This window comes from Saccopteryx bilineata, chromosome 3, assembly GCF_036850765.1.
Source record: "Saccopteryx bilineata isolate mSacBil1 chromosome 3, mSacBil1_pri_phased_curated, whole genome shotgun sequence".
In the NCBI taxonomy this organism is placed as follows: Eukaryota; Metazoa; Chordata; class Mammalia; order Chiroptera; family Emballonuridae; genus Saccopteryx; species Saccopteryx bilineata.
The window spans coordinates 138946950-138969726 of NC_089492.1; the positions used below are offsets into that span (position 1 = coordinate 138946950).

The 22777-nt window shown below is 40.3% G+C and overlaps 1 protein-coding gene across 4 annotated transcripts in view; it reads right to left on the reverse strand.

Moving 5' to 3' along the window:
* CTNNA2 (catenin alpha 2) overlaps positions 1-22777 on the reverse strand; it is a 1254514-nt gene that overhangs the window by 1096277 nt on the left and 135460 nt on the right. For all 4 annotated transcript variants that reach the window (XM_066267520.1, XM_066267518.1, XM_066267521.1 and 1 more), the window contains one exon: positions 3517-3623. In XM_066267520.1, coding sequence (XP_066123617.1) covers positions 3517-3618 — 102 coding nt within the window. In that variant the 5' untranslated portion in view covers positions 3619-3623. The remainder of the gene's footprint in view (positions 1-3516; positions 3624-22777) is intronic.

The window sequence follows — 22777 nt, forward strand, 5'->3', positions numbered from 1 at the left end:
AGCAGCTATAGAAAACCAATATGAAGGGCCTCTACTTAATTTAGTACAATATTTCTCTACACATATATCATAAAATCTTGAATTTTTACATTCATAAATTTCTGAGTTAATATAATAAAGACTATGCTTCACAAGACACTAAAAGTAACTTTTATGACTTAAAAATCTGGAGTGCATTTTTTTCTGTTGACGGTCATCTTGTCACAAAGCGACAATGTGACAACCATGGCAACAGAAAAATGGAGCATTTCACTATCCCCACATAATGCATTCTCCCTTGTAAACTAAAGAAAAAGTAGATCAGTAAATAACCTTTGCTCTGCAGTAGTCAATACAGTTCTTCTGAATTGTGCATTAGCATCAGAAAGTATGCTAAGAATGGTTTATTTAGAATCTGAATCTACTACTTCAAATGAGAGTCTCCTTCAAGGAGTCCCCCTCTTTAATTATCTCATCAACATAATTAAAAAAAAATCATGTAAAGAGTTTTATAAAAGGCAATCTTACTGGGCAATAAAATTGTTCATAGTTCCAGCAGTAATATACATTGAGTAATCAGCATTATACTGTGGGTGGAGTGCAGAGCACACTCCTAACAGCTGTGGCTGATGCAATGCTGTGAGAATACTCCAGCTCCCAGAAGCCTCCTGGGCATACCCAGGAAGGGATCTCGCCCGCTATAAGGAAGTGACTTAGCGCCAACCATGCAGCTCCCTGATCTTTTCAGCCATTGGCTATGAAGGACATGCTGTAACACCTATAGGCTGAATCTGTGTATATAAGGTAGCTTGCTTCCTGAATAAAGTGGATCTGCATCACTGAACCTGGTCCCCAGAGTCAGGTCTTTGTGTCTCTGTCATCCTCAACCCTGGCAGGACTTGTCCACAACTGGCACCCAACATAGGGCAGGGACCTAACTGACATCCAAGGGATGGGTGAGTGACCCTCTGCAATGGGAAACCTTCTGCCTCACTCCTTAGCCCTGCAGGCTCGAGCCCTGCAGCCCTATTGCAGAGTAGGTGAGTTGAAGTTTGTGAAAAGGATCCCTGTACTTCCTGGGAGATCCTCTCTGGTCTCAATCCCTGGATTGAGGACTTGCCCCTCTGGGACCTGGATACTTGGGCCCGAGCTCTCCGATGTGTTCATTAGGCCAAGGTACATGAGGGACGGGCCTTCCCTCTCGGCCACATTCCTGACTTATTGGCAATATGTGCCTGCTTGACTGGTGCTCCTGCTGGGGGTCCTCCACTGGTCCCTAAGGTCCTACAGGCTACTCCTCTTTCAGAGGAACCCCTACCTCCCTATTCGCCCCCCCCTCCCGTAGAGGAAGAAAAGGGCTGGGCCACCGAGTATGATGAACTTACAGTTGAGCGTGCAGAAACAAAACTAGATACATTGGAAACCGCACCATCAGCTCCGCCACCCGAAGTAGCAGAAGTCACTACTTCGCATTCCCTGCCAGGGCTCAGTGCCCCACCCCAGCCTCTCAGACGCCATTTTCTACCCCAGCTTTAACTCCAACACGTGTTCCTGCTGCAGACCCATGGGCCAGCCTATACGCCCCCATGTGTCTTTTTTATTTCTGTCTGTCTTATCTATTTTTCTGTCTCTCTCGCTCTCTCTCTCTCCAGCCCCTCTCTCAGAAATGACACTGGAAGGCCCAGCCATGGCACAGTGGTGGGGATCACACCCTCTTCTAACACAAGGGAGCGGTTATGCTTGTGTTTTTCAGCCAATTTAGGTCCCAGGAACCCCCCAACCTGCTTGACAGGGTTTCTTTGGCACCCACTAAGTGGTTCAGTCTTCATCTGTCCAAAGCCACAGCCCTGGCCTTCTCCACGTTGACTACGCCTGAGGGGAGGATGTCCTCAGTGCTCCAGAAGAAGACCTCGTGGCCAGTGTGCATGCCCCATCACCTGGGGGGATGTGGAGGCATTGGCAGAGCGGGCCCAGAGAATTGCCCCTGACAAGGCCCCAGGCCCTGGTGCTCTGTTCTTGCTTATGTGTGCTATAGTAACTGCTGACTCCCAGACGCAGGCGGCAGTAGCCCGGGGCTCGAGTCCGGCAACACGAGCTGGTATTTTTAGTTCATCTTTGGAGGATGAGGAGAATTGGGCTGGAGTTGCGATTCGCAGACTCCAGAAGGTAAATGGTGGCAGCTGTGGTGGGAGGATGAATGGAAGCCAGGCTTGCATTGCCAAGTGGCCACTGGAACGGCAGGGAGTGCCTGCTAAGCTGCTGGTGGGTTTGCTGACATTTTGGGACAGAGGGGTGAACGCCATCATGCTCTCCAGAGCAGAGATGGAAATGCTGACTGCCATTGCCACGTGCTCTTCTTTGGGACAGTGTAAGACCTGCCAGGACGGCAGGGATGAGGGGGTGGTGGCTAAGGCCTCATGTGCATGGACTGATTTCCTGGACTAGGACCAGAGTGGGCACTGGCTCCTTTGTTGGATGGACTTACGAATTTTGGACAATGTGAAATACTCTGATGGGGGTGGGAGGCGGCTTTGCTAGAAGCTCTCCCCTGCCCCAGGAAGCTTTTCCCATGGCTAGAAAGAAGGCCCAGGACATTTTGCACTTTTGGCAAAGTGCTGGTGAAATGTACCTCTGTAACTGTTGAAATTCTATGATTTGTCATGTTGTTGTAATTTGTGTAATGTGCCTTGCAACCATATGCAGTACGGAAGCCATCCGTTCCATGTTTGGATGCTGGAAACTTTGTGGGAAGGGGGCGTGCAGGGACAGATGTCCATTTTAAAAAATCAAAATGGAACTGTGTTTAATGGCACCTAGAAGGTATCTGTAACACAATGGGAGGGAAATGACATCCCGACCCCTAGGAGGAATCCCCTGTTTAAGACCCCTGTTCTATGTCCTAACTAGTCAAACATTACAGAAGCTTGCCTCATTGTTTAATACAGCTAATCTATTAGCATATAGTATAATAGGTATTATAGTTGTTTTAGTTCTACTAGGGTTCCGATGCATAATGCGAAGCACTCAGAAGCAACAACAACAGCAAGCTGTCATTCATCAAGTCCAATTGGCCTTAATTAAAAGAGAAAGGGGAGATGTGGGTGGAGTGCAGAGCACATTCCTAGCAGCTGTGGCTGATGCAATGCTATGAGAACACTCCAGCTCCCAGAACTCTCCTAGGCATACCCAGGAAGGGAGCTCGCCCCCTATAAGGAAGTGACTGAGCGCCAACCATGCAGCTCCCTGATCTTTTCAGCCATTGGCTATGAAGGACACACTGTAACACCCTACAGGCTGAACCTGTGTATATAGCTAACTTGCTTCCTGAATAAAGTGGGTCTGTGTCACTGAAATTGGTCTGCGGAGTCGGGTCTTTGCATCTCTGTCGTCTTCACCCCTGGCAGGACTTGTCCATATTATACGGCATGCTTTATTCACTCTTAAGCATTTCTAAGTCCTATGGAGAGTCAGGATAAGAATGTACATGTCATAATAGAAACATTCGCATGTAATGAAGTGTCCCAGCACATCCCTTACCTGTGTAACAAGCGGCTCCAGAAGCCTCTCCACTGTTAGTGTCCGGATTTCCAAACTTTTGGGGTCCCATTTTAAAATGATAGGTGAAGTTGCCGAAGTCATGCTCCCTATGGAAACACACATTGCCCATTAGAAATAATTATCACTGAAAGAACTGGTTATATTAGGGATTCAAAATGAATAGGGACCTGGCTGGGTAGTTTAATTGATTAAGGCACTACTTTGGCATGCCAAAGTTGCGGGTTCAATCATGAGTCAGGGCACATATAAGAATTGACCAGTGATGGCATGAATACGTGGAGCACTGGACCAATGTTTGTCTCTCTGCCTATGTCTCTCTCCCTTCTTCTCTCTCTAAAAATCATACAGATTTTATAATTAAATAAATAAATATACAAATAATAAATAAAAATCCTGTCAAAATGAATAATTCAGAAAGTACTTGAAGATTATCTGTCTGGTCCAAACTTGTCAAGTTAGCAATGGGGAAATCAGAATGAGAACTGTGTGAGGTGGTCACGTTGCAATCAGATTAGAAACTAAAGGCTCCTAACAGCACCGGTACACATTAGACAAACTTCTGGCGCATGATGGACACTGAAAAATGTCACACCCAATATTTAGTGCACCCATCCATGCATATGACATGCTGGAAAAGACTCGAACCTTGTTCTGGAGTAGCTTATGGTTTCAAGGTAGAGATAACCAAAGCAGGCAACAACTGTGCCTTAGTGTGACTCAGGTTACAATTAAGGGATACAGAAAGGGCTATGGGAGAACTGAGAAAAGGATGCTAAAGTCACTCTGAGGAGACCAAGACTTCCAGGAAGCACTACAAATCCATCATGCTTGACAGATGAGGGACCCCATGTCATAACAAAAGGCTACTTTGTTTTCTTCCCATCAAGACTGACCACTGATAGTATTATACTCCCTGTGGCAGCTGAGTTTCACTCTTAAATAGGAAGGATATCTTGCAACCTGAGTGGCAATGGTTCTGAAAATCAGGCTGCTGCTATTTACTTGCTCTCTGATTACCTGCTGCATTTACCTTCTTGTCTCGTAAAATTAGTGTCTGATAAGGTTATTTATTCCATTCTAAAGTAGTCCTCTCATAAGAACTATTGATATGCTGCTAGCACCCTCCCACATATCAAGCACAAAATATGGTCCTGGCCTCAACATGATAAATTATACATTCTATCAGGGGTGTGCTTCTCACTGAGAAATTGACAGCTCTATGCTAAATATATTTCAACGACTAACCACTGGACATGCAACCTTAGACTGTACAAACTGAAGCTGAATCATTTGCTTTAATACCACCATAAATCAAACTGTTCATAGCTGTTCTCTTCTTCTGAATCAATGTCTCCACTCAATGTCATCCTTATAAATCAACAGAGATGATTATTCCTATTAGAATTAACCTACAAAGAAGGCCTATCACAATAGGCACATTCCTCTTGACTGCCCTGCTACAGCTCAACGTTGCTAATAAACCCAACAAATCTGCTTTGGGGGGAAAAAAAAGGTGAAGACACAGTGTGCTGGTATTTTACCTCTCTTCAAATGCTATGTTTTAAATAAACTGAGGGTAGCGATCCAACCTATAGACCAATTTAGATTTGGGTTCCTTCACAGCTATAATAATTGGCACTGCTATGCTGCTTGTCCTCCAAAAACCTAAAAATATTTTTCGTATTTCCCATTCACACTACCAACTGCTACATAGCAGCTCTGAGATGCACGCGGTTCTGCTGCTGGCCAAAACACCTTTCTGTGCTGCAGCAGCGTGAAGATGCCAGACGCTTTCTACCTTCACAGACTCTTCACCCGTCAAAAAGCCCAATCTAAGTGATCTTGGTCCAATATTTATGACATCGTTATTGCAAGTTACTGGAGAAGATCCCAAAAAATCTTTTCCAAGCTCTGATGGAATAACGCATGGCAGAATAGTGATGAAGCACAAGGGGGTCCTGCAGGAATGCTGGATCACTAGCCGTGAAGTCATTTAAACAGGACCGTGAAAGGTACTGGGTAGGACCGTGTAGAGAGAATTGCCATTATTACAAGGACATGCTTATGTGTATACTTTGATAGACCAAGGAAGGCACGCAGAATCCTTTACGGATGCTCCAATGTATAGCTGTGAATAAATGACATAAAAAACGCAGAGGTGAGTAATAAAGAGCTGGGGCAGCCACATCAGAGACAGGAATCTAGCAGGCAACCAGCAGAAATGGGAGACACGGAAGAAAGGCCTCCAGCCAACTATGAACCAAGAAGCAGAGTTAGACAGAGGCTTGAGTTCTGAAGGTCACACAGGCCCTATAAATCAAAAATGAAAGGACAAGAGTTACCAGGCATACCACTTGACTTAATTTATTCCTTTGGGGATCAATCTCTTCAACCCTTTCTTGTGACACAGATAGAATTCAATAACAAAACCCAAGGAAAAGTGATACGTAATTAATTTATTGAAAGGGAAAATCTAGTTATAGAAATTTTATGGAACTTTCTCCAGCCATGTAGTTTTTGATAGTTTACACTAAAACTAGGATTTTCTCCTTACCCTGTTTATTTATTAGTTAAATATGCAAATTAGCAAACACAAAAAGTACAGGGCAGACAGGGGACTGCACAATCTCTACCTCTAAACCCACAGTTGATATCTAAGATTCCTATTAAATTGCCTCTGAGTAGTATCTTAGCTTCACTTTAGCTATTGAGTATGAGGTACAGGAAGGTACCTGGCTGCAATATTTGAGATGGTATAATCCTTGCCACCTGTAGTTTTTAGAAGAAGTATTTGTGTCCTCCTATGTTGGGCACACTTGATAGATTTCTACTGTATATATTAGACCTTGTATTATAAATATTTCTCCATCTAAGCCTTCATCCGATTGAAACTGCATAAAAACATAATAAAACTGATTCCATTCCAGGTTAGGAATCATAACCATCTTCTTCTAGATGAACCCATTGATGATCTTTGCCTCCTCAGTGTGAATAAGGACAAATGACAGCAGAGAAGAGATAAAGAGTCCAATATCCTCTACAGCAAATAAATGGGGCAAAGGCTTTGGGCTCAAGCCAGTAACCATGGGGTCATGTCTATGATCCTACACTCAAGCCAGCAACTCCACGCTCAAGCTGATGAGCCTGCGCTCAAGCTGGTGACCTTGGGGTTGCAAACCTGAGTCTTCTGTGTTCCAGGCCAATGCTCTATCCACTGTGCCACCACCTGGTCAGGCAAATTATCTACCTTTTCTGAGCCTCCATTTCCTCCAATGAAAAACTACAATAAGTATTCTAAGAACTTAGTGGATAGAAACCATTTCTGGAAATATTAGTATTGTTATTATTTTCCATAACTTAAGCATATTTTTTTGCAATGGTTTATCTCTAAAGGGAATCAGAAAACACCCTTTACAAATAGCTATCCATATTGATACTACTCTTAGTGGAACAACCAGATTGACTCAAATCGGAAAGCAAGAAAACAAATCAAGTCTATTTCAATGCCTTTCATTTTTCTAGGGATGGAATAACAATGAAAGGGACCAAAGTCCTGCCTCCCCAAAATGCACCTTTTGGGAAATTGATTTTAAATTGGTTATTAAGAAACAAAAGCCTCAGAAAGAACCTTTGACCCTCCTCCTTTCTGCCTAAGAGATTAAGATCGAAAGACCTGTTTCCAAGAAGGGAATGTGAGCATATTCTCTTTAGCATTAGACAGGAAGGCTCCAGAGAGAACGCTGTTAACTACTGCCTGTGTTACACTGTTTCTGGGCTGCCTAGCAGGAATTTGCCTATCGCCAGTGTTCTGTTCTTTTTATCTACCTGTAAACTGCCTAATTTTCCCCTTCCTAAATCTCATCACTGCCCTCGTTTGTTTATAATGTCATAGAAACCTCAACTGTCTGACGCCTCATGGGGTCTTTTTATGGATGGCACCCTGCCTGTGCATTCATATAATAAACTTGGTATACTTCTGACTGTTAATATATTTCTGTTAATTTGATTATTGGCCCAGCTAGAAGAATTTAGAAAGTGAAAGGAAAATTAATATTCTTTCCCCCACAACACAATTCAAATCAACACTACACAACTGTACAAGTAATGCAGTCTGTTTTACCTACAAGAGATTCTATGTAAAGCAAACACATTTTTTTCTCAATGATTTAATTTTTTAAAAAAAGCACATAATATATTTGCTTTCAGTAGCAAGACTTAGAATAATGATCGAACATAGAGAAAGAGTGAGAAACAGAGGTTTTGGAAAAAACAAATCCATGCATCAACTTTACAAACCCAGGAACAAGCTCTCAGCAATTTATTTAATCTCTGAGATTTTCTTCTTGAAAAGTTATCTAATTTTTTATCCACGAAAGGTGGTAACACAGCCTTCATGGTAATACCTTAGACAATTTCAGACTCTCTCCCTGGGGTAAGGAAGAGGCATGGGTTAAGACGCTAGCAGCCACTTGCCACTCACAACAGAATAAAAATTAAAAAAGCAAAACCTGACAAAAGAATAAAACAAGCTCCTTTACAAGCAACTAAGGGTCAGCTGCTTTGCTCCCTTGAATGGTGTCCTAATAAACAGAAAATCTCTCGAGGCTGGCCATCCCAAGGAATTCCTTCAAATGATAAGTATGTTAATGTACTACAAAATTCATTCCAGAAATTACCCTTTCCAGATATTCCTGCAAAAGTCCTCTGAATCATCTGCCTCATATTTCTGAGTTCTTACGATTCTTTCCACCTGGTCCTCTGAAGCAATGGTCCAGGATGCTTTCTAGTAGCCCAGGGGCCATAAGCCTCAGATTCTCCTCACAAATCTTTCTCTTCACCAAAGCCAAGCACTGTCACCAGCAGACCCTGTGGGGCTTTCTTTCACGACAGGCTAGCTTGTGTTGTCAGGCAAATTCAGAAGGTGATGACTAATAGTGGGTTTATTCATCTGTCTCCACATATAATAGGGTGAGTCAAATATCACACTTACCCTAAATTTCAGTTTTATTACTGGTAAAACAAGGATGAAAATAATCTTATATAATTCATGAATTTGTTCTGTGAATCAATGAAATAATTGCAAATGAAAATTGTGATTTTTATTCTTTGTAATCACGACTGTCTGAATATCACCCCAGCCAGTGTGAGACATGCACTGGGGTTGGGACCAATGGAAATTCTAGAAGGCAAGATGTTTGTAAAGAAACCTTTGTTGAGAAAATGAGAGATATAAAAAGGAGAGAATTTTCTAAATTTCTTCAGCACTTCAAAAATGAGGCCTGGAAACACTGATTCATACAGTTTTTTTTCCATGAGTAACAATAATACTGGTTAATAACCTGGAATTGTTATCTCCCATTTACAAAGAGGGAAACTGAGGCAAAAAACAAATAAGAAAGTTGACAAGGTCACAAATTTGCTGCCTGGCTGTAGAGTGTATGCTCATAAGCACCATGTTTTACTACTTTTCAAAAATAATCCCTAGGCTTACATTTCTGACTGTATCACTGTAGTGCCGGTGACTGCCGTCATGGACAGGCAGGTCCACAGTGGATTCGGACGGACAGTAGAAACTGCAGAGCCGGAAGCACGGACCATTCCATTTAATACGGTCTCACAATGGTGGACACGCACAAACGCAGGGGAAAACCACTTCTCGGGCAAAGCAGCAGTAAAATGGCCCCTCACAGTGGCGGGCAGACAATCCACCATCCACAGTCCCCTGAGCACAAGCACCCACAGCCTTAAACAAGCCAGATACACGTGGAGCTGCCACGTGCTGACGCACCAATCAGGCAAAGGGCTTGTGGCCAGCCGGTATATCAACAAGCAGGCCTAACACAGCTGCCCCACAATCACCATGAGGCCATGGCAGGAAGAGGAAGGCAAGCATAGGGACAAGAATAATAATAATAATAATAATACCAGAAGCCAGACCCCCTAGAGAAAGTTAAATAAGGTTAGAGAGACTCAATAGCAGACACCCTGATATACATGTGGGACTCCTGGCTGATGGGGCTTCACATCCTGGAGAGACAGGCAGGTAGTGAGTGCAGATACCTCCAGCCACCTTTGGTCCTATGTGGTGAGACGGCCTGCTGGAAGTGATGCTGGGCCATCAACTAACACAGCATCCTGGCAAAGCCAAGGGAAAGACCCTCTGATGAGCTATTCCAAGTAAACAGAATTCGGACCCCTTGTGTTACACTTGTGAATATGTGACAGTGCCTAGCAAAGGGACTCTGCAGATAAATGTAAGGTTACTAACCACCGATCTTAAACTAGGAAGACGATCCCGAATTACCCAGGTAGGCCCAATGTAAAACGGGGCCCTTAAAAATAGCTTTCTTCTGTCTATGGATAGAAGTGATGTGACCAGAGAGGTGCGTCAGACAAGGATGTCAGCTGAAGCAGAAGATGAAGGCACAGGGACTTGCAGTGTGAGAAGGACGACCCTCTGTTGATAAAAGGAGCCTATGAAAAGCTTGAAAAAGATTGTGGATAGACTGTGGGAACTAAAGCAGGCCCTGGCTGAAAGCAAAGAAACGGGGACTTCCGTTCTACAACCACCAGGAACTGAATTCCAACGAAAACCTGAATGAAATTTTAAGTGGATTTTCCCCCAGTGCCTCCAGTAAACACCACACCCCATCAACACCTTGGTTTCAGCCTTGTGAGATGCTAAGCAGAGGACTCAGCCAAGTCTACCTGGGTTTCTGACCTTCAGACACTAGAGCTAATACATTTATATTGTTTTCAGCTGCTAAATGTGCAGTAAACTTTTATAGCAGAAATAGAAAACTAATACTGGTGGCTCTAAAATGTGTGTGTGCATCACAACAACTCTAAGGACATGGTCATGCACAAACTTGGGCCCATTCAGAAAGTCTCTGATTCATAAGGTCTGGGATGAGTCTGAGATCTGCCTTTGTTTGGGGATTTTTTTACTTTTGCATTTGTAAGAAGTTCCCAGATGATGCTGGTACTCCTGGTCCAGGAATCACAATTCGAGAATCACTGTTGTAAACACAGACCACGGCCACCATGCCAGCAGGAAGCAATGATCAGGATGATACACAACAGCTCTTTAGAGACTCAGGACCAGTGAAAATAATACCTCTTGTTTTTACAATAGTTGTAACAGGGAATAAAGATGCCATATTATTGATATTAGTCTGCCTAGCCATAGAATAAAATTAAAATAATAATATACTAATAAAGTAAACTTATAAAATAATTTATATAAAGTTACCCATGTTAATCTTAGTAAATGTTTTTAAAAATGCAGCTTGTTACTCTAACTTTAACTATGATTTAAGATTACCAATCTAGTAATCAAAGTGATGTATTCTGTAACAAACCAAAAGTATGTATATAATCAAACCTGTGCTTTCACTTATGGCCAAGTTCCCGTTACAGCTGAATGGCCTGTTCCCCTCCGGTGGATGCACATTGGGAGATGACATCAGAGTGAGAAAAATGGACCCACGTGGAAACGTCATGACTCCACCTCAGCCCCCTCCACTCACTCCCATCACTCTGAGGCACCTTTGATTCTCAGAAAAGGACAAGAGGACAACTGACTACAGCAATATGGAGATACCAGTTTCAGAAGAACAATAACTCTAGTTAATAAACTACTATAAACTCAAGTAATATAAATTACTTGCTAGTTTAAGTTTCAGTTACAAGCCCAGAAGATCACGGAAGTCCAGCCAGCCATGAAAATAAGAAAAGTCACATCTGCCCTCCCTATCAGAGTTCTCCCCCACCTGAATTCCCCTAGCCCCCATATAACCTGGCCAAGGCATCTGAGCTGTTAAGGGCTTTCGAGGAGAGGAGTCCCCCCATCTTCTCGGATGGCCGGCACTTGAATAAACTTTCCTTTTTACCAACACTTGTGTCGCAAATATTGGCTTTTCATGTCATGGTAGGCAGCCAAACCTGCTTTTAGTAACATTATCATTCTAATTACTATTATTTTACTTTCTGGAAGTCCCTTATGCCTTTTGGGGATCCAATGCATTTCAGTGTTTCTCAATGGAGAAGTAGAACACATATCAATACCACACACGGGTTCTCAAACCACAGGTGCACGGGCCCCCAAACCACTCCAAAGTTCCCACACTCCCGCAAGGACCCCTTTTCTTGTTAGTATCACTGCCACAGTGGTGACCACTGTGAAGAATGTAAAGCAGAGGTAAAAAAATACTTGCTTAACAGAGAACAAATGTTTCCAAAGAAAATGTGTTCCTAAATAAGTGGAAATTATGTGAGACCTAGAAAAATAAATCTTCCAAATATTTTGTCTGAAGTGCAACAGTACTTGTAAACTTCTGTTGTTAATAAAAAAAAGTATCTGTAATATTCAGGAACCCTATTATAAGAGGGTTTTGTTCTATACTTGAGAGTATATGTGAATGTAGACATCACAGGCAGGAGCAGAAACGGAGAAATAAAGGCAGCAAAGAAAACTTCTGATTACCCTTCAGATATCCCTAGGGAGTAAAGGACACCTGACTCCCACCATAGACTTAGTGCAGCAGAAGAGGTATAATGGAGGGGGAGAAAGGGATATTCAGCAGTCTTCTCGATGGTACCCTGAGTATAAAAATGGCCTCACCTAATGGCCTCATTATAGGTAAGTCTTGCTTCTAACTTTCCTCCATAACTTTGCTGAAATTAAGCTCACTTCCTCTTATGTTGACTGTAAAAGGGCAGCCTGTCATCCATCGCTGTCCTAGAAAGCTATTCAAAGCCCTGGCTTAGTGAACTGAGAGGTGACCTAAATGCAAGTTACTGTTGCAGTTATAAGATCCATCACCATTTTTATTCAAAACTGATGTTTAATTTACAACTGTCTTTTGTCATTTGCAGAGGAAAGGGATGGGGCAATTATCTCTGGTACTATGAAAGAAAAGTTTAACACCACCCTCAAGAATCAAAATATCTGCAAGTGCTCTATCTATGACAAACCCATACCTTTTAGCAAAACACCCAAAGAAGCACTGTGAACACAGTATCATTCTACTAATGTCAGAAGGCTGCAATAACTCTTCATGTCTAAGAATAAAACCTTACCAAAGAATACCTTAATTTTTTAAAAAGCACATATTAAATACATATCAAACTATATCATCTTCAAAGCCTATTTCTTTTATTCAAATAAACAAAACTGCACCAAAGAAAGGAGTATCCACAGTCTGAAGACTTTCAAGATGACAAGTTTAGACAAATAATACATAGCCTAGAGCTTGCTGATTAATAAAGTAATAACCATGTCCATATCTTACTGAAATGGGTTTTTATACTTACAAAACATACTCATAAAATTTAAAACTATGTGCTAACCTAATAGAAACTCACTACTCCCGGAGAATGTTAATAGAAATTTAGTAATTTGAAATTCCAAATGAAAGTTAGTATCTGTCAAATTCATTTCCTTGCTTTTCACTACATTCATAGCTTCATCATTTAAATTCATTTTGGAATAAAAACAGACTCAATCAACTCCCAAATTATGTCTTGTTTTCCCCTTGCATGTGAACATAAGTGAGAACCAGATAGGCAGTGCTTACTCTGTGTGCAGTTAGGTTTCCAAAATCCCACCAAGGACCAATTTTCCAAAATATATTTGGCCAAAGGTTAACACTGTTCTACCTATCTGCTATCCTTCAGCAACAATGAAATTCAGACTTGGGAAGAGATTTCAAAGGCTGAAAATAAAAGCCGTTTATATTTCAAACAACATATTCTAGGGAATTATCTTTATAGTCCAAAAGTAATTTCAAATGATTTAATAGAAATACAGCTTCTTTGGCAATTAATTTAGCCTGTGTCCTTCTAACCTTCTGTATATTAGAATTCCGTATGCAATGACTATATAACTGTTTTCTTCAACAGAATCTCAATATTTCATATTCAGATTAAAGCAAATAACCACAAAATTGCTCTCTTTATCTTTAGCTCCTTAGTATAATTCAGTCCAAACTACTTATCTAAAGGATGTCTTTTCTAGGGGACAAAGAGGCTTGCTTAACTCTCTTCTGCAGTTTAAGTCCCAAGTCTTCTTTAAAAGAAGGCTTGCTCTCAACTTCCTGACCTTATCTATTAGATCTTTTTAGTTTAACAATTAAGTCTTCTGCTTCAAGCAGGGTTGGACCACATTATAACGCAGGGTTCATGCCAATTCTCAGAGTCTCCACCAGGGACATCTTCCTTTTCCTCCTCCAATATCCAAATATTGACATTCTCACACTGTGTCTTCCCCATAACGTTACCTAAATCTACCGGATTTAGGGTCAGAGAAGATGTTACTTTACCATCAACTCGTTCACTGTTACATTACCCACTGGACTATAAACTCATTAAGGCACAAATCAGGGTTTTTATTTTGTTATCTGTATAATACAATAGGACGTTTAGTCCTTCATAAATGTTTGATTAACTACTTAATATAAAATATGACTGCAATATCTAATGCTTTTCAAATATCAATTTTTGCATTTTTTCAATAGTAGGATCCATTTTATAGAAAGCAATAGTATTAAAACTATTTTTCAGACAAATTTTAGATGTATTGCTTGCTTGGCACTTACTAGAAACCTAAAACAAGTATCCTGATATGGTTTAGAGAAGCAATTTATATTCAGGTTTCTTTTACTTACTTACTTTAAATATATATATATATACACAGTTTAAATACTTATTCTAACTGAATCACTAATTTTTATTTATTTTGTTTTAAAACTTAGTGTCATTTTTTATTCAGGAAAAAGTAACCCGGGGCTTCCTTCAACGAACTAGCGAGGTCTACTTTGATACCTGATTCACTGCCAAGTTCCAGATGCAGAACTTTCTGAGTTTCACAAGCTCTGCAAGGCACCCGACAGGACTTCCCAGGAAGCCTTTCATCTCCGCATTGACCCAAAATGCCTTTTTTTCCCAATGCCCACTTTTTCTTTTTCAGAATTCCATCTAGAATGACTACCACATAAAATTTAATTTAGGATAGTGACGTCACGGAAATGGCGCCGTGAGAAGCGCGTCCGACAGCTCTCCCCTAAATCACAGCAAATTTATCAACTAGAAACAGAAAAATTTATCCTCGGAGCATTCCGGAGTTCCACACAAACTGATAGCGAAAGGACTGTTATCACTTGAATCTGAGAGACGAGGGTGTGGAGGAATCTACCACAGGGACGTTCTTTCAAGCCGCAAGGAAGTGACCCTGTGGTGAGTCAGCCCATATACTTGGGAACCGCGAGCCGCCGCGAGCGGCCAACGCGAGCCGCCACCGCCAGCTGCCGCGAGCGGCCGCCGCGAACCGCCACCGCGCGCGCCCGGTCCGGTTGAGCACCGCTGATGTTCCCAGCGGCCCGCACACCGCGAGTGGGGGTCGCCGGCCACCGGTGCCCGGAGCGCCCCATTTGCGCGCGTGCCTTGGGCATTCCACGCGCCCAGGGCACCCTGCTGGCCTGCACACCCAGGGGGCTCCATTATCCTGCGCCTGGTGCGGTCCAGCCGCCAGCGGGGGGGGGGGGGGGGGGGGGGGAGCGGGAGAGGCTTGGGAGATTCTCTCTGTGGGTGGGGCACCTCACCCAGCCATTCAAGCTAACAATCAAGCGTTGGGGGAGGGGCGCGCGCAGGCAGCCTAAAATAACTTCGGAAGCACAGCTGCGACCCAATCACTGAAATTAGCTTAACCCATAAAATCTGCGCACCCTCGGTTCTAATTGATAAGATCTCTCTCAGTTCAGCGATCCAAGACAAGAGGCGTGATATTTTTTAGTGCCTCTCGCTAAAGGGGCGGGGGCAACTTCTGATTGATAGAGCCTCCATATTCAGAGATAAACGCTAACAAGAAGGACTTGGCAGATAATAAGGTCTATTCTACACTAGTCGTAAGCAGAGACTAGTGCCTCTTCTTCCCTGCAAAAACAGGCTACAAAGCGTGGAAAGCCTGGGTTGAGAGGTCCAACTAAATGATAGGCGCTGAACAGTCACCTTGACAACAATTGACTCCCACCCCCGCCTGATTACACTGGAGGCCCTGACGGTCAGAGCCTTTCCCAAAGCCTTGCACTGAGTGGGGATAGAGTGGGGATTTCCCAGCTCTTTGAGCCTCCTACTCCCCAGGCAGAAGCAGTTCCAGCCTTATAGCTGGATCACCAGGCTGCTAATTCAGAAAGGGGGGACTAGGAGAGAGAATCCAGGAAAGCAAACTCTCTCATCGTTGGACCCTGCAAATGCCAACAAGCCTTTACTTCCAGCAAGACTAAAGCCAATTATATGACATTGCCATAGAATCCCATCAACTGCAAATCCCTACCTAAGAGTGACACAGGGGCAGAGCCTGGGGTACAGAGTCACCGACCAGGAAGAGGGAGAGAAAAGAAAAAGGAAGAAGTTAACCTCTCAAAATCAAGAAAAACCCACAGACTTTACAACTTGATCCACTAATTTTTTTTTTTTTGTTGTTGTTGTTTGTTTCTTCTATCTTTTTGCCTTTATTTCCTCCACCTCGGTCCTTCTATTCTCTGCCCATCTTATGCTTCCCCTTTCTTGAACTACACTACCCATGAGTGTTGCATTTTATTTTTCTTCTTCATCCTCACCCTCCTTTAAGGTTATACTCCAAAACACTTAACTTTAGCTCTCTCCTCTTTTGTTTTTTTTTTTTTTTGTCTTGCTTTATTTTGTTTTTTTCTCTTCCTATTTTATTTCTTCCTTCGTTTTTCTCTTTTTCTTATTTTTTCCTTTCTATTCGTTTTTTCTTTTCTCATTTTACTTTCCTCCCATATAATCCTCAATCACGAACAAATTAGTTAATTTGGGACTCAAGGCTTTTTTTTGGTTTTATTTCTCTTTTTTGCTTTTGTTTTTATTTTTTTTTCTCTCTTGTTTGTTTATTTTTGTGGCATTTTGGGTCCTCCCAACCCAAGGTCTCCATTGTATTTAGTCTTCGCTCCATTTAATACAACAGATTTTTACTTATTATTTTTATTTTTTCTTCTTTATTATTCTTTTTTGGTCCTTTTTTCTGGTTCCCTCTTATCCCTCTCATTATATCTCTTAGTCGACCATCACTTACAAGCAAATCATCTTATGCTTGTCTAAGATTTTCTTCCTTTTTGTTTTTTTTTTTTTTTGCATTTAGTAGGTCCCTACTCCCTTTTTTTTTGCCCCTTGAACTCTTCACCCCAAATCAGGCCCTCCATTATAGGCACAATATTTCCCTGAGGAGGGGAGAGGAGGGAAAGAGAAGAGAGAAAAAAAGGGGGAAATAATAAATTATTACTGTTTTTTTTTTGTGGGGTGTTTTACCTTTTTTTTTTTTTTTTTTTTTTTTTTTTACTTTTTACCCTTTATTAATTCTAATTAGTGCTATCAATAAGACCACCCTCAGATGCCGATAAGAAAGAGGAAATAGAATATTATGGATACAAAAGAAAGAGAGGTAACACAAATAGATGTGGAAAAATCTATGGAAAAAAGACAACATATTGGAAGCCTTGGAGCTAAATGACAGAGAATTTAAAATAGAAATCTTAAAAATACTCAGAGATATACAAGAAAACACAGAAAGGCAATTTAGGGAGATCAGAAAACAACTCAATGAACACAAAGAATATATTACCAAGGAAATTGAAACTATAAAAACAAATCAAACAGAAATGAAAAACTCAATTCACGAGCTGAAAAACGAGGTAACAAGCTTAGCTAACAGAACAGCCCAGATTGAAGATAGGATTAGTGAAATAGAAGACAAACAACTTGAGGCACAACAGAGAGAAGAAGAAAGAGACTCAAAAATAATAAAAAACGAGAAAGCCCTACAGGAATTGTCTGACTCCATCAGAAAGAATAACATAAGAATAATAGGTATATCAGAGGGAGAAGAGAAAGAAAATGGAATGGAGAATATACTCAAACAAATAATAGACGAGAACTTCCCAAGCCTGTGGAAGGAACTAAAGCCTCAAATTCAAGAAGCAAACAGAACACCGAGTTTTCTTAACCCCAACAAACCCACTCCAAGGCACATCATAATAAAGATGACACAAACCAATGACAAAGAAAAAATTCTCAAGGCAGCCAGGGAAAAGAAGAGTACAACATATAAAGGAAGGCCTATTAGATTATCATCAGATTTCTCAGCAGAAACTCTACAAGCTAGAAGAGAGTGGACCCCAATATTTAAAGCCCTGAAAGAGAGGAACTTTCAGCCAAGAATACTATACCCATCAAAGCTATCCTTCAAGTATGAAGGAGATATAAAAACATTCACAAATACAGAAAAGATGAGAGAATTTATCAACAGAAAGCCCCCACTCCAGGAAATACTAAAGGGGGTTTTCCAACCAGATTCAAAGAACAAAAGAAAACAACACCACAAGTAACAGCTCCACCAAGAACACAATAAAACCAAACTTAAACTGTGACAACAAAGGAAAAAAAGGGGGGAGAGGATGGAGATTAACAGTAGCAAAGGATGATGAAGTGCAGAAATACTTATAAGATAGGGTACTACAATGAATATGGTAGGTACCCTTTTCATTACTTAATGGTAACCACCCTTAAAAAAACCACCACAAAAACACTTGACTTAAAAAAGGTAGCAACAGAGGAAAGAAGTATGGAACACAAACAAACAAAAACAAATGATAGAAAAACAAAAGAGAAGAATCAAACTAGATACAAAACTAACAGAAAGCAATTTATAAAATGGCAGTAGGGAACCCACAAGTGTCAATAATTACACTAAATGTAAATGGATTAAACTTACCAATAAAAAGACACAGAGTAGCAGAATGGATTAAAAAAGAAAATCCAACTATATGCTGCCTACAAGAAACACATCTAAGCAACAAGGATAAAAACAAATTCAAAGTGAAAGGCTGGAAAACAATACTCCAAGCAAACAACACCCAAAAAAAAGCAGGCGTAGCAATACTCATATCTAATAATGCTGACTACAAGACAGAAAAAGTACTCAGAGACAAAAATGGTCATTTCATAATGATTAAGGGGAAGTTGAATCAAGAAGACATAACAATCCTTAATATATATGCACCAAACCAAGGAGCACCAAAATATATAAGACAGCTACTTATTGACCTTAAAACAAAAACTAACAAAAATACAATCATACTTGGAGACCTCAATACACCGCTGACGGCTCTAGATCGGTCATCCAAACAGAGAATCAATAAAGATATAGTGGCCTTAAACGAAATACTAGAACACCTGGATATGATAGACATCTACAGGACACTTCATCCCAAAGCGACAGAGTATACATTTTTCTCTAGTGTACATGGAACATTCTCAAGAATTGACCATATGTTGGGCCACAAAGACAATATCAGCAAATTTAGAAAAATTGAAATTGTACCAAGCATATTTTCTGATCATAAAGCCTTGAAACTAGAATTCAACTGCAAAAAAGAGGAGGAAAAACCCACAAAAATGTGGAAACTAAACAACATACTTCTAAAAAATGAATGGGTCAAAGAAGAAATAAGCGCAGAGATCAAAAGATATATACAGACAAATGAAAATGAAAATACGACATATCAGAATCTCTGGGATGCAGCAAAAGCAGTAATAAGAGGAAAGTTCATATCACTTCAGGCCTATATGAACAAACAAGAGAGAGCCGAAGTAAACCACTTAACTTCACACCTTAAGGAACTAGAAAAAGAAGAACAAAGACAACCCAAAACCAGCCGAAGAAAGGAGATAATAAAAATCAGAGCAGAAATAAATGAAATAGAGAACAGAAAAACTATAGAAAAAAATCAATAAAACAAGGAGCTGGTTCTTTGAAAAGATCAACAAAATTGACAAACCCTTGGCAAGACTCACCAAGGAAAAAAGACACAGAACTCAAATAAATAAAATCCAAAATGAAAGAGGAGAGATCACCACAGACATCATAGATATACAAAGAATTATTGTAGAATACTATGAAAAATTATATGCCACCAAATACAACAATCTAGAAGAAATGGATAAATTCCTAGAACAATACAACCTTCCTAGACTGAGTCATGAAGAAGCAGAAAGCCTAAACAGACCAATCAGCAGGGAGGAAATAGAAAAAACTATTAAAAATCTCCCCAAAAATAAAAGTCCAGGCCCAGACGGTTATACTAGTGAATTCTATCAAACATTCAAAGAAGACTTGGTTCCTATTCTACTCAAAGTCTTCCAAAAAATTGAAGAAGAAGCAATACTTCCAAACACATTTTATGAGGCCAACATAACCCTCATACCAAAACCTGGCAAGGATGGCACAAAGAAAGAAAACTACAGACCAATATCTCTTATGAATACAGATGCTAAAATACTAAACAAAATACTGGCAAACCGAATACAACAACTTATTAAAAAAATAATACATCATGATCAAGTGGGATTCATCCCAGAATCTCAAGGATGGTTCAACATACGCAAAACGGTTAACGTAATACACCATATCAACAAAACAAAGAACAAAAACCACATGATCTTATCAATAGATGCAGAAAAGGCTTTTGATAAAATACAACACAATTTTATGTTTAAGACTCTCAACAAAATGGGTATAGAAGGAAAATATCTCAACATGATAAAGGCCATATATGATAAACCATCAGCCAACATCCTATTAAACGGCATAAAACTGAGGACTTTCTACCTTAAATCAGGAACAAGACAGGGTTGTCCACTCTCTCCACTCTTATTTAACGTGGTGCTAGAAGTTCTGGCCAGAGCAATCAGACAAGACAAAGAAATAAAAGGCATCCATATTGGAAAAGAAGAAGTAAAGGTATCACTTTTTGCTGATGATATGATCCTATACATCGAAAACCCGAATGACTCCACAAAAAGATTATTAGAAACAATAAACCAATACAGTAAGGTCGCAGGATACAAAATTAACATACAAAAGTCCATAGCCTTTCTATATGCCAACAATGAAATATTAGAAAACGAACTCAAAAAAATAATCCCCTTCACGATTGCAACAAAAAAAATAAAATACCTAGGAATAAACATAACAAAGAATGTAAAGGACCTATATAATGAAAATTACAAAGCATTGTTAAGGGAAATCGAAAAAGATACAATGAGATGGAAAAATATTCCTTGTTCTTGGATAGGAAGAATAAATATAATCAAAATGGCCATATTACCCAAAGCAATATACAAATTTAATGCAATTCCCATCAAAATCCCTATGAGATTTTTTAAAGAAATGGAACAAAAAATCATCAGATTTATATGGAACTATAAAAAACCCCGAATAGCCAAAACAATCCTAAAGAAAAAGAATGAAGCTGGGAGCATTACAATACCTGACTTTAAACTATATTATAGGGCCACGATAATCAAAACAGCATGGTATTGGCAAAAAAATAGACACTCAGACCAAGGGAACAGAATAGAAAGCCCAGAAATAAAACCACATATATATGGTCAAATAATCTTTGATAAAGGGGCCAACAACACACAATGGAGAAAAGAAAGCCTCTTCAACAAATGGTGTTGGGAAAACTGGAAAGCCACATGCAAAAGAATGAAACTCGACTACAGCCTGTCCCTGTGTACTAAAATTAATTCAAAATGGATCAAAGACCTAAATATAAGACCTGAAACAATAAAGTACATAGAAGAAGTCATAGGTACTAAAATCATGGACCTGGGTTTTAAAGAACATTTTATGAACTTGACTCCAATGGCAAGAGAAGTGAAGGTAAAGATAAATGAATGGGACTACATCAGAATTAAAAGTTTTTGCTCAGCAAGAGAAACTGATATCAAAATAAACAGACAGCCAACTATATGGGAACTGATATTTTCAAACGACAGCTCAGATAAGGGCCTAATATCCAAAATTTACAAAGAACTCATAAAACTCAACAACAAACAAACAAACAATCCAATAAAAAAAATGGGAAGAGGACATGAACAGACACTTCTCCCAGGAAGAGATACAAATGGCCAACAGATATATGAAAAGATGCTCAGCTTCATTAGTTATTAGAGAAATGCAAATCAAAACTACAATGAGATACCACCTCACTCCTGTTAGATTAGCTATTATCAACAAGACGGGTAATAGCAAATGTTGGAGAGGCTGTGGAGAAAAAGGAACCCTCATTCACTGTTGGTGGGACTGTAAAGTAGTACAACCATTATGGAGGAAAGTATGGTGGTTCCTCAAAAAACTGCAAATAGAACTACCTTATGACCCAGCAATCCCTCTACTGGGTATATACCCCAAAACCTCAGAAACATTGATACGTGAAGACACATGTAGCCCCATGTTCATTGCAGCACTGTTCACAGTGGCCAAGACATGGAAACAACCAAAAAGCCCTTCAATAGAAGACTGGATAAAGAAGATGTGGCACATATACACTATGGAATACTACTCAGCCATAAGAAATGATGACATCAGATCATTTACAGCAAAATGGTGGGATCTTGATAACATTATAAGGAGTGAAATAAGTAAATCAGAAAAAAACAAGAACTACATGATTCCATACATTGGTGGAACATAAAAATGAGACTAAGAGACATGGACAAGAGTGTGGTGGTTACCAAGGGTGGGGGGGGAGGGAGGACATGGGAGGGAGGGAGGGAGAGAGTTAGGGGGAGGGGGAGGGGCACAGAGAACTAGATAGAGGGTGACGGAGGACAATCTGACTTTGGGCGAGGGGTTTGCAAAATAATTTGATGACAAAATAACCTAGACATGTTTTCTTTGAATATATGTACCCTGATTTATTAATGTCATCCCATTACCATTAATAAAAATTTATTAAAAAAAAAATTTAATTTAAATACACATTGCCTTGTGTTGTTCTCAATCTGCTTTATATAAATTTTGTCCTCTCTAATACAGTCATGGACAAGAAGTCTGCCTCCTTCACAATTAATAACACAGTGCTGGGCATTTAGTAAAAAGGTTATGAGTACTCGTGAACTTGATTTTTTTCCAAGTTCAAGCCTCACAATCTCTCTCTCTCTCTCTCTCTCTCTCTCTCTCTGACACACACACACAATGACTGTAGTTAAAAATTCACCAGCAATGCTCTCATGCAGACAAGAGATTTTTCAAGTCAGAATGTACCTCTTCAGATGCCTCTTACCCGAAACAGAAAACAAAAAGTGGATTTCCTTCCTCAGAATACCTTCAATATTCTAGCAGAGAAGTCAAATCCCATATGCTCCAATTCTTCCT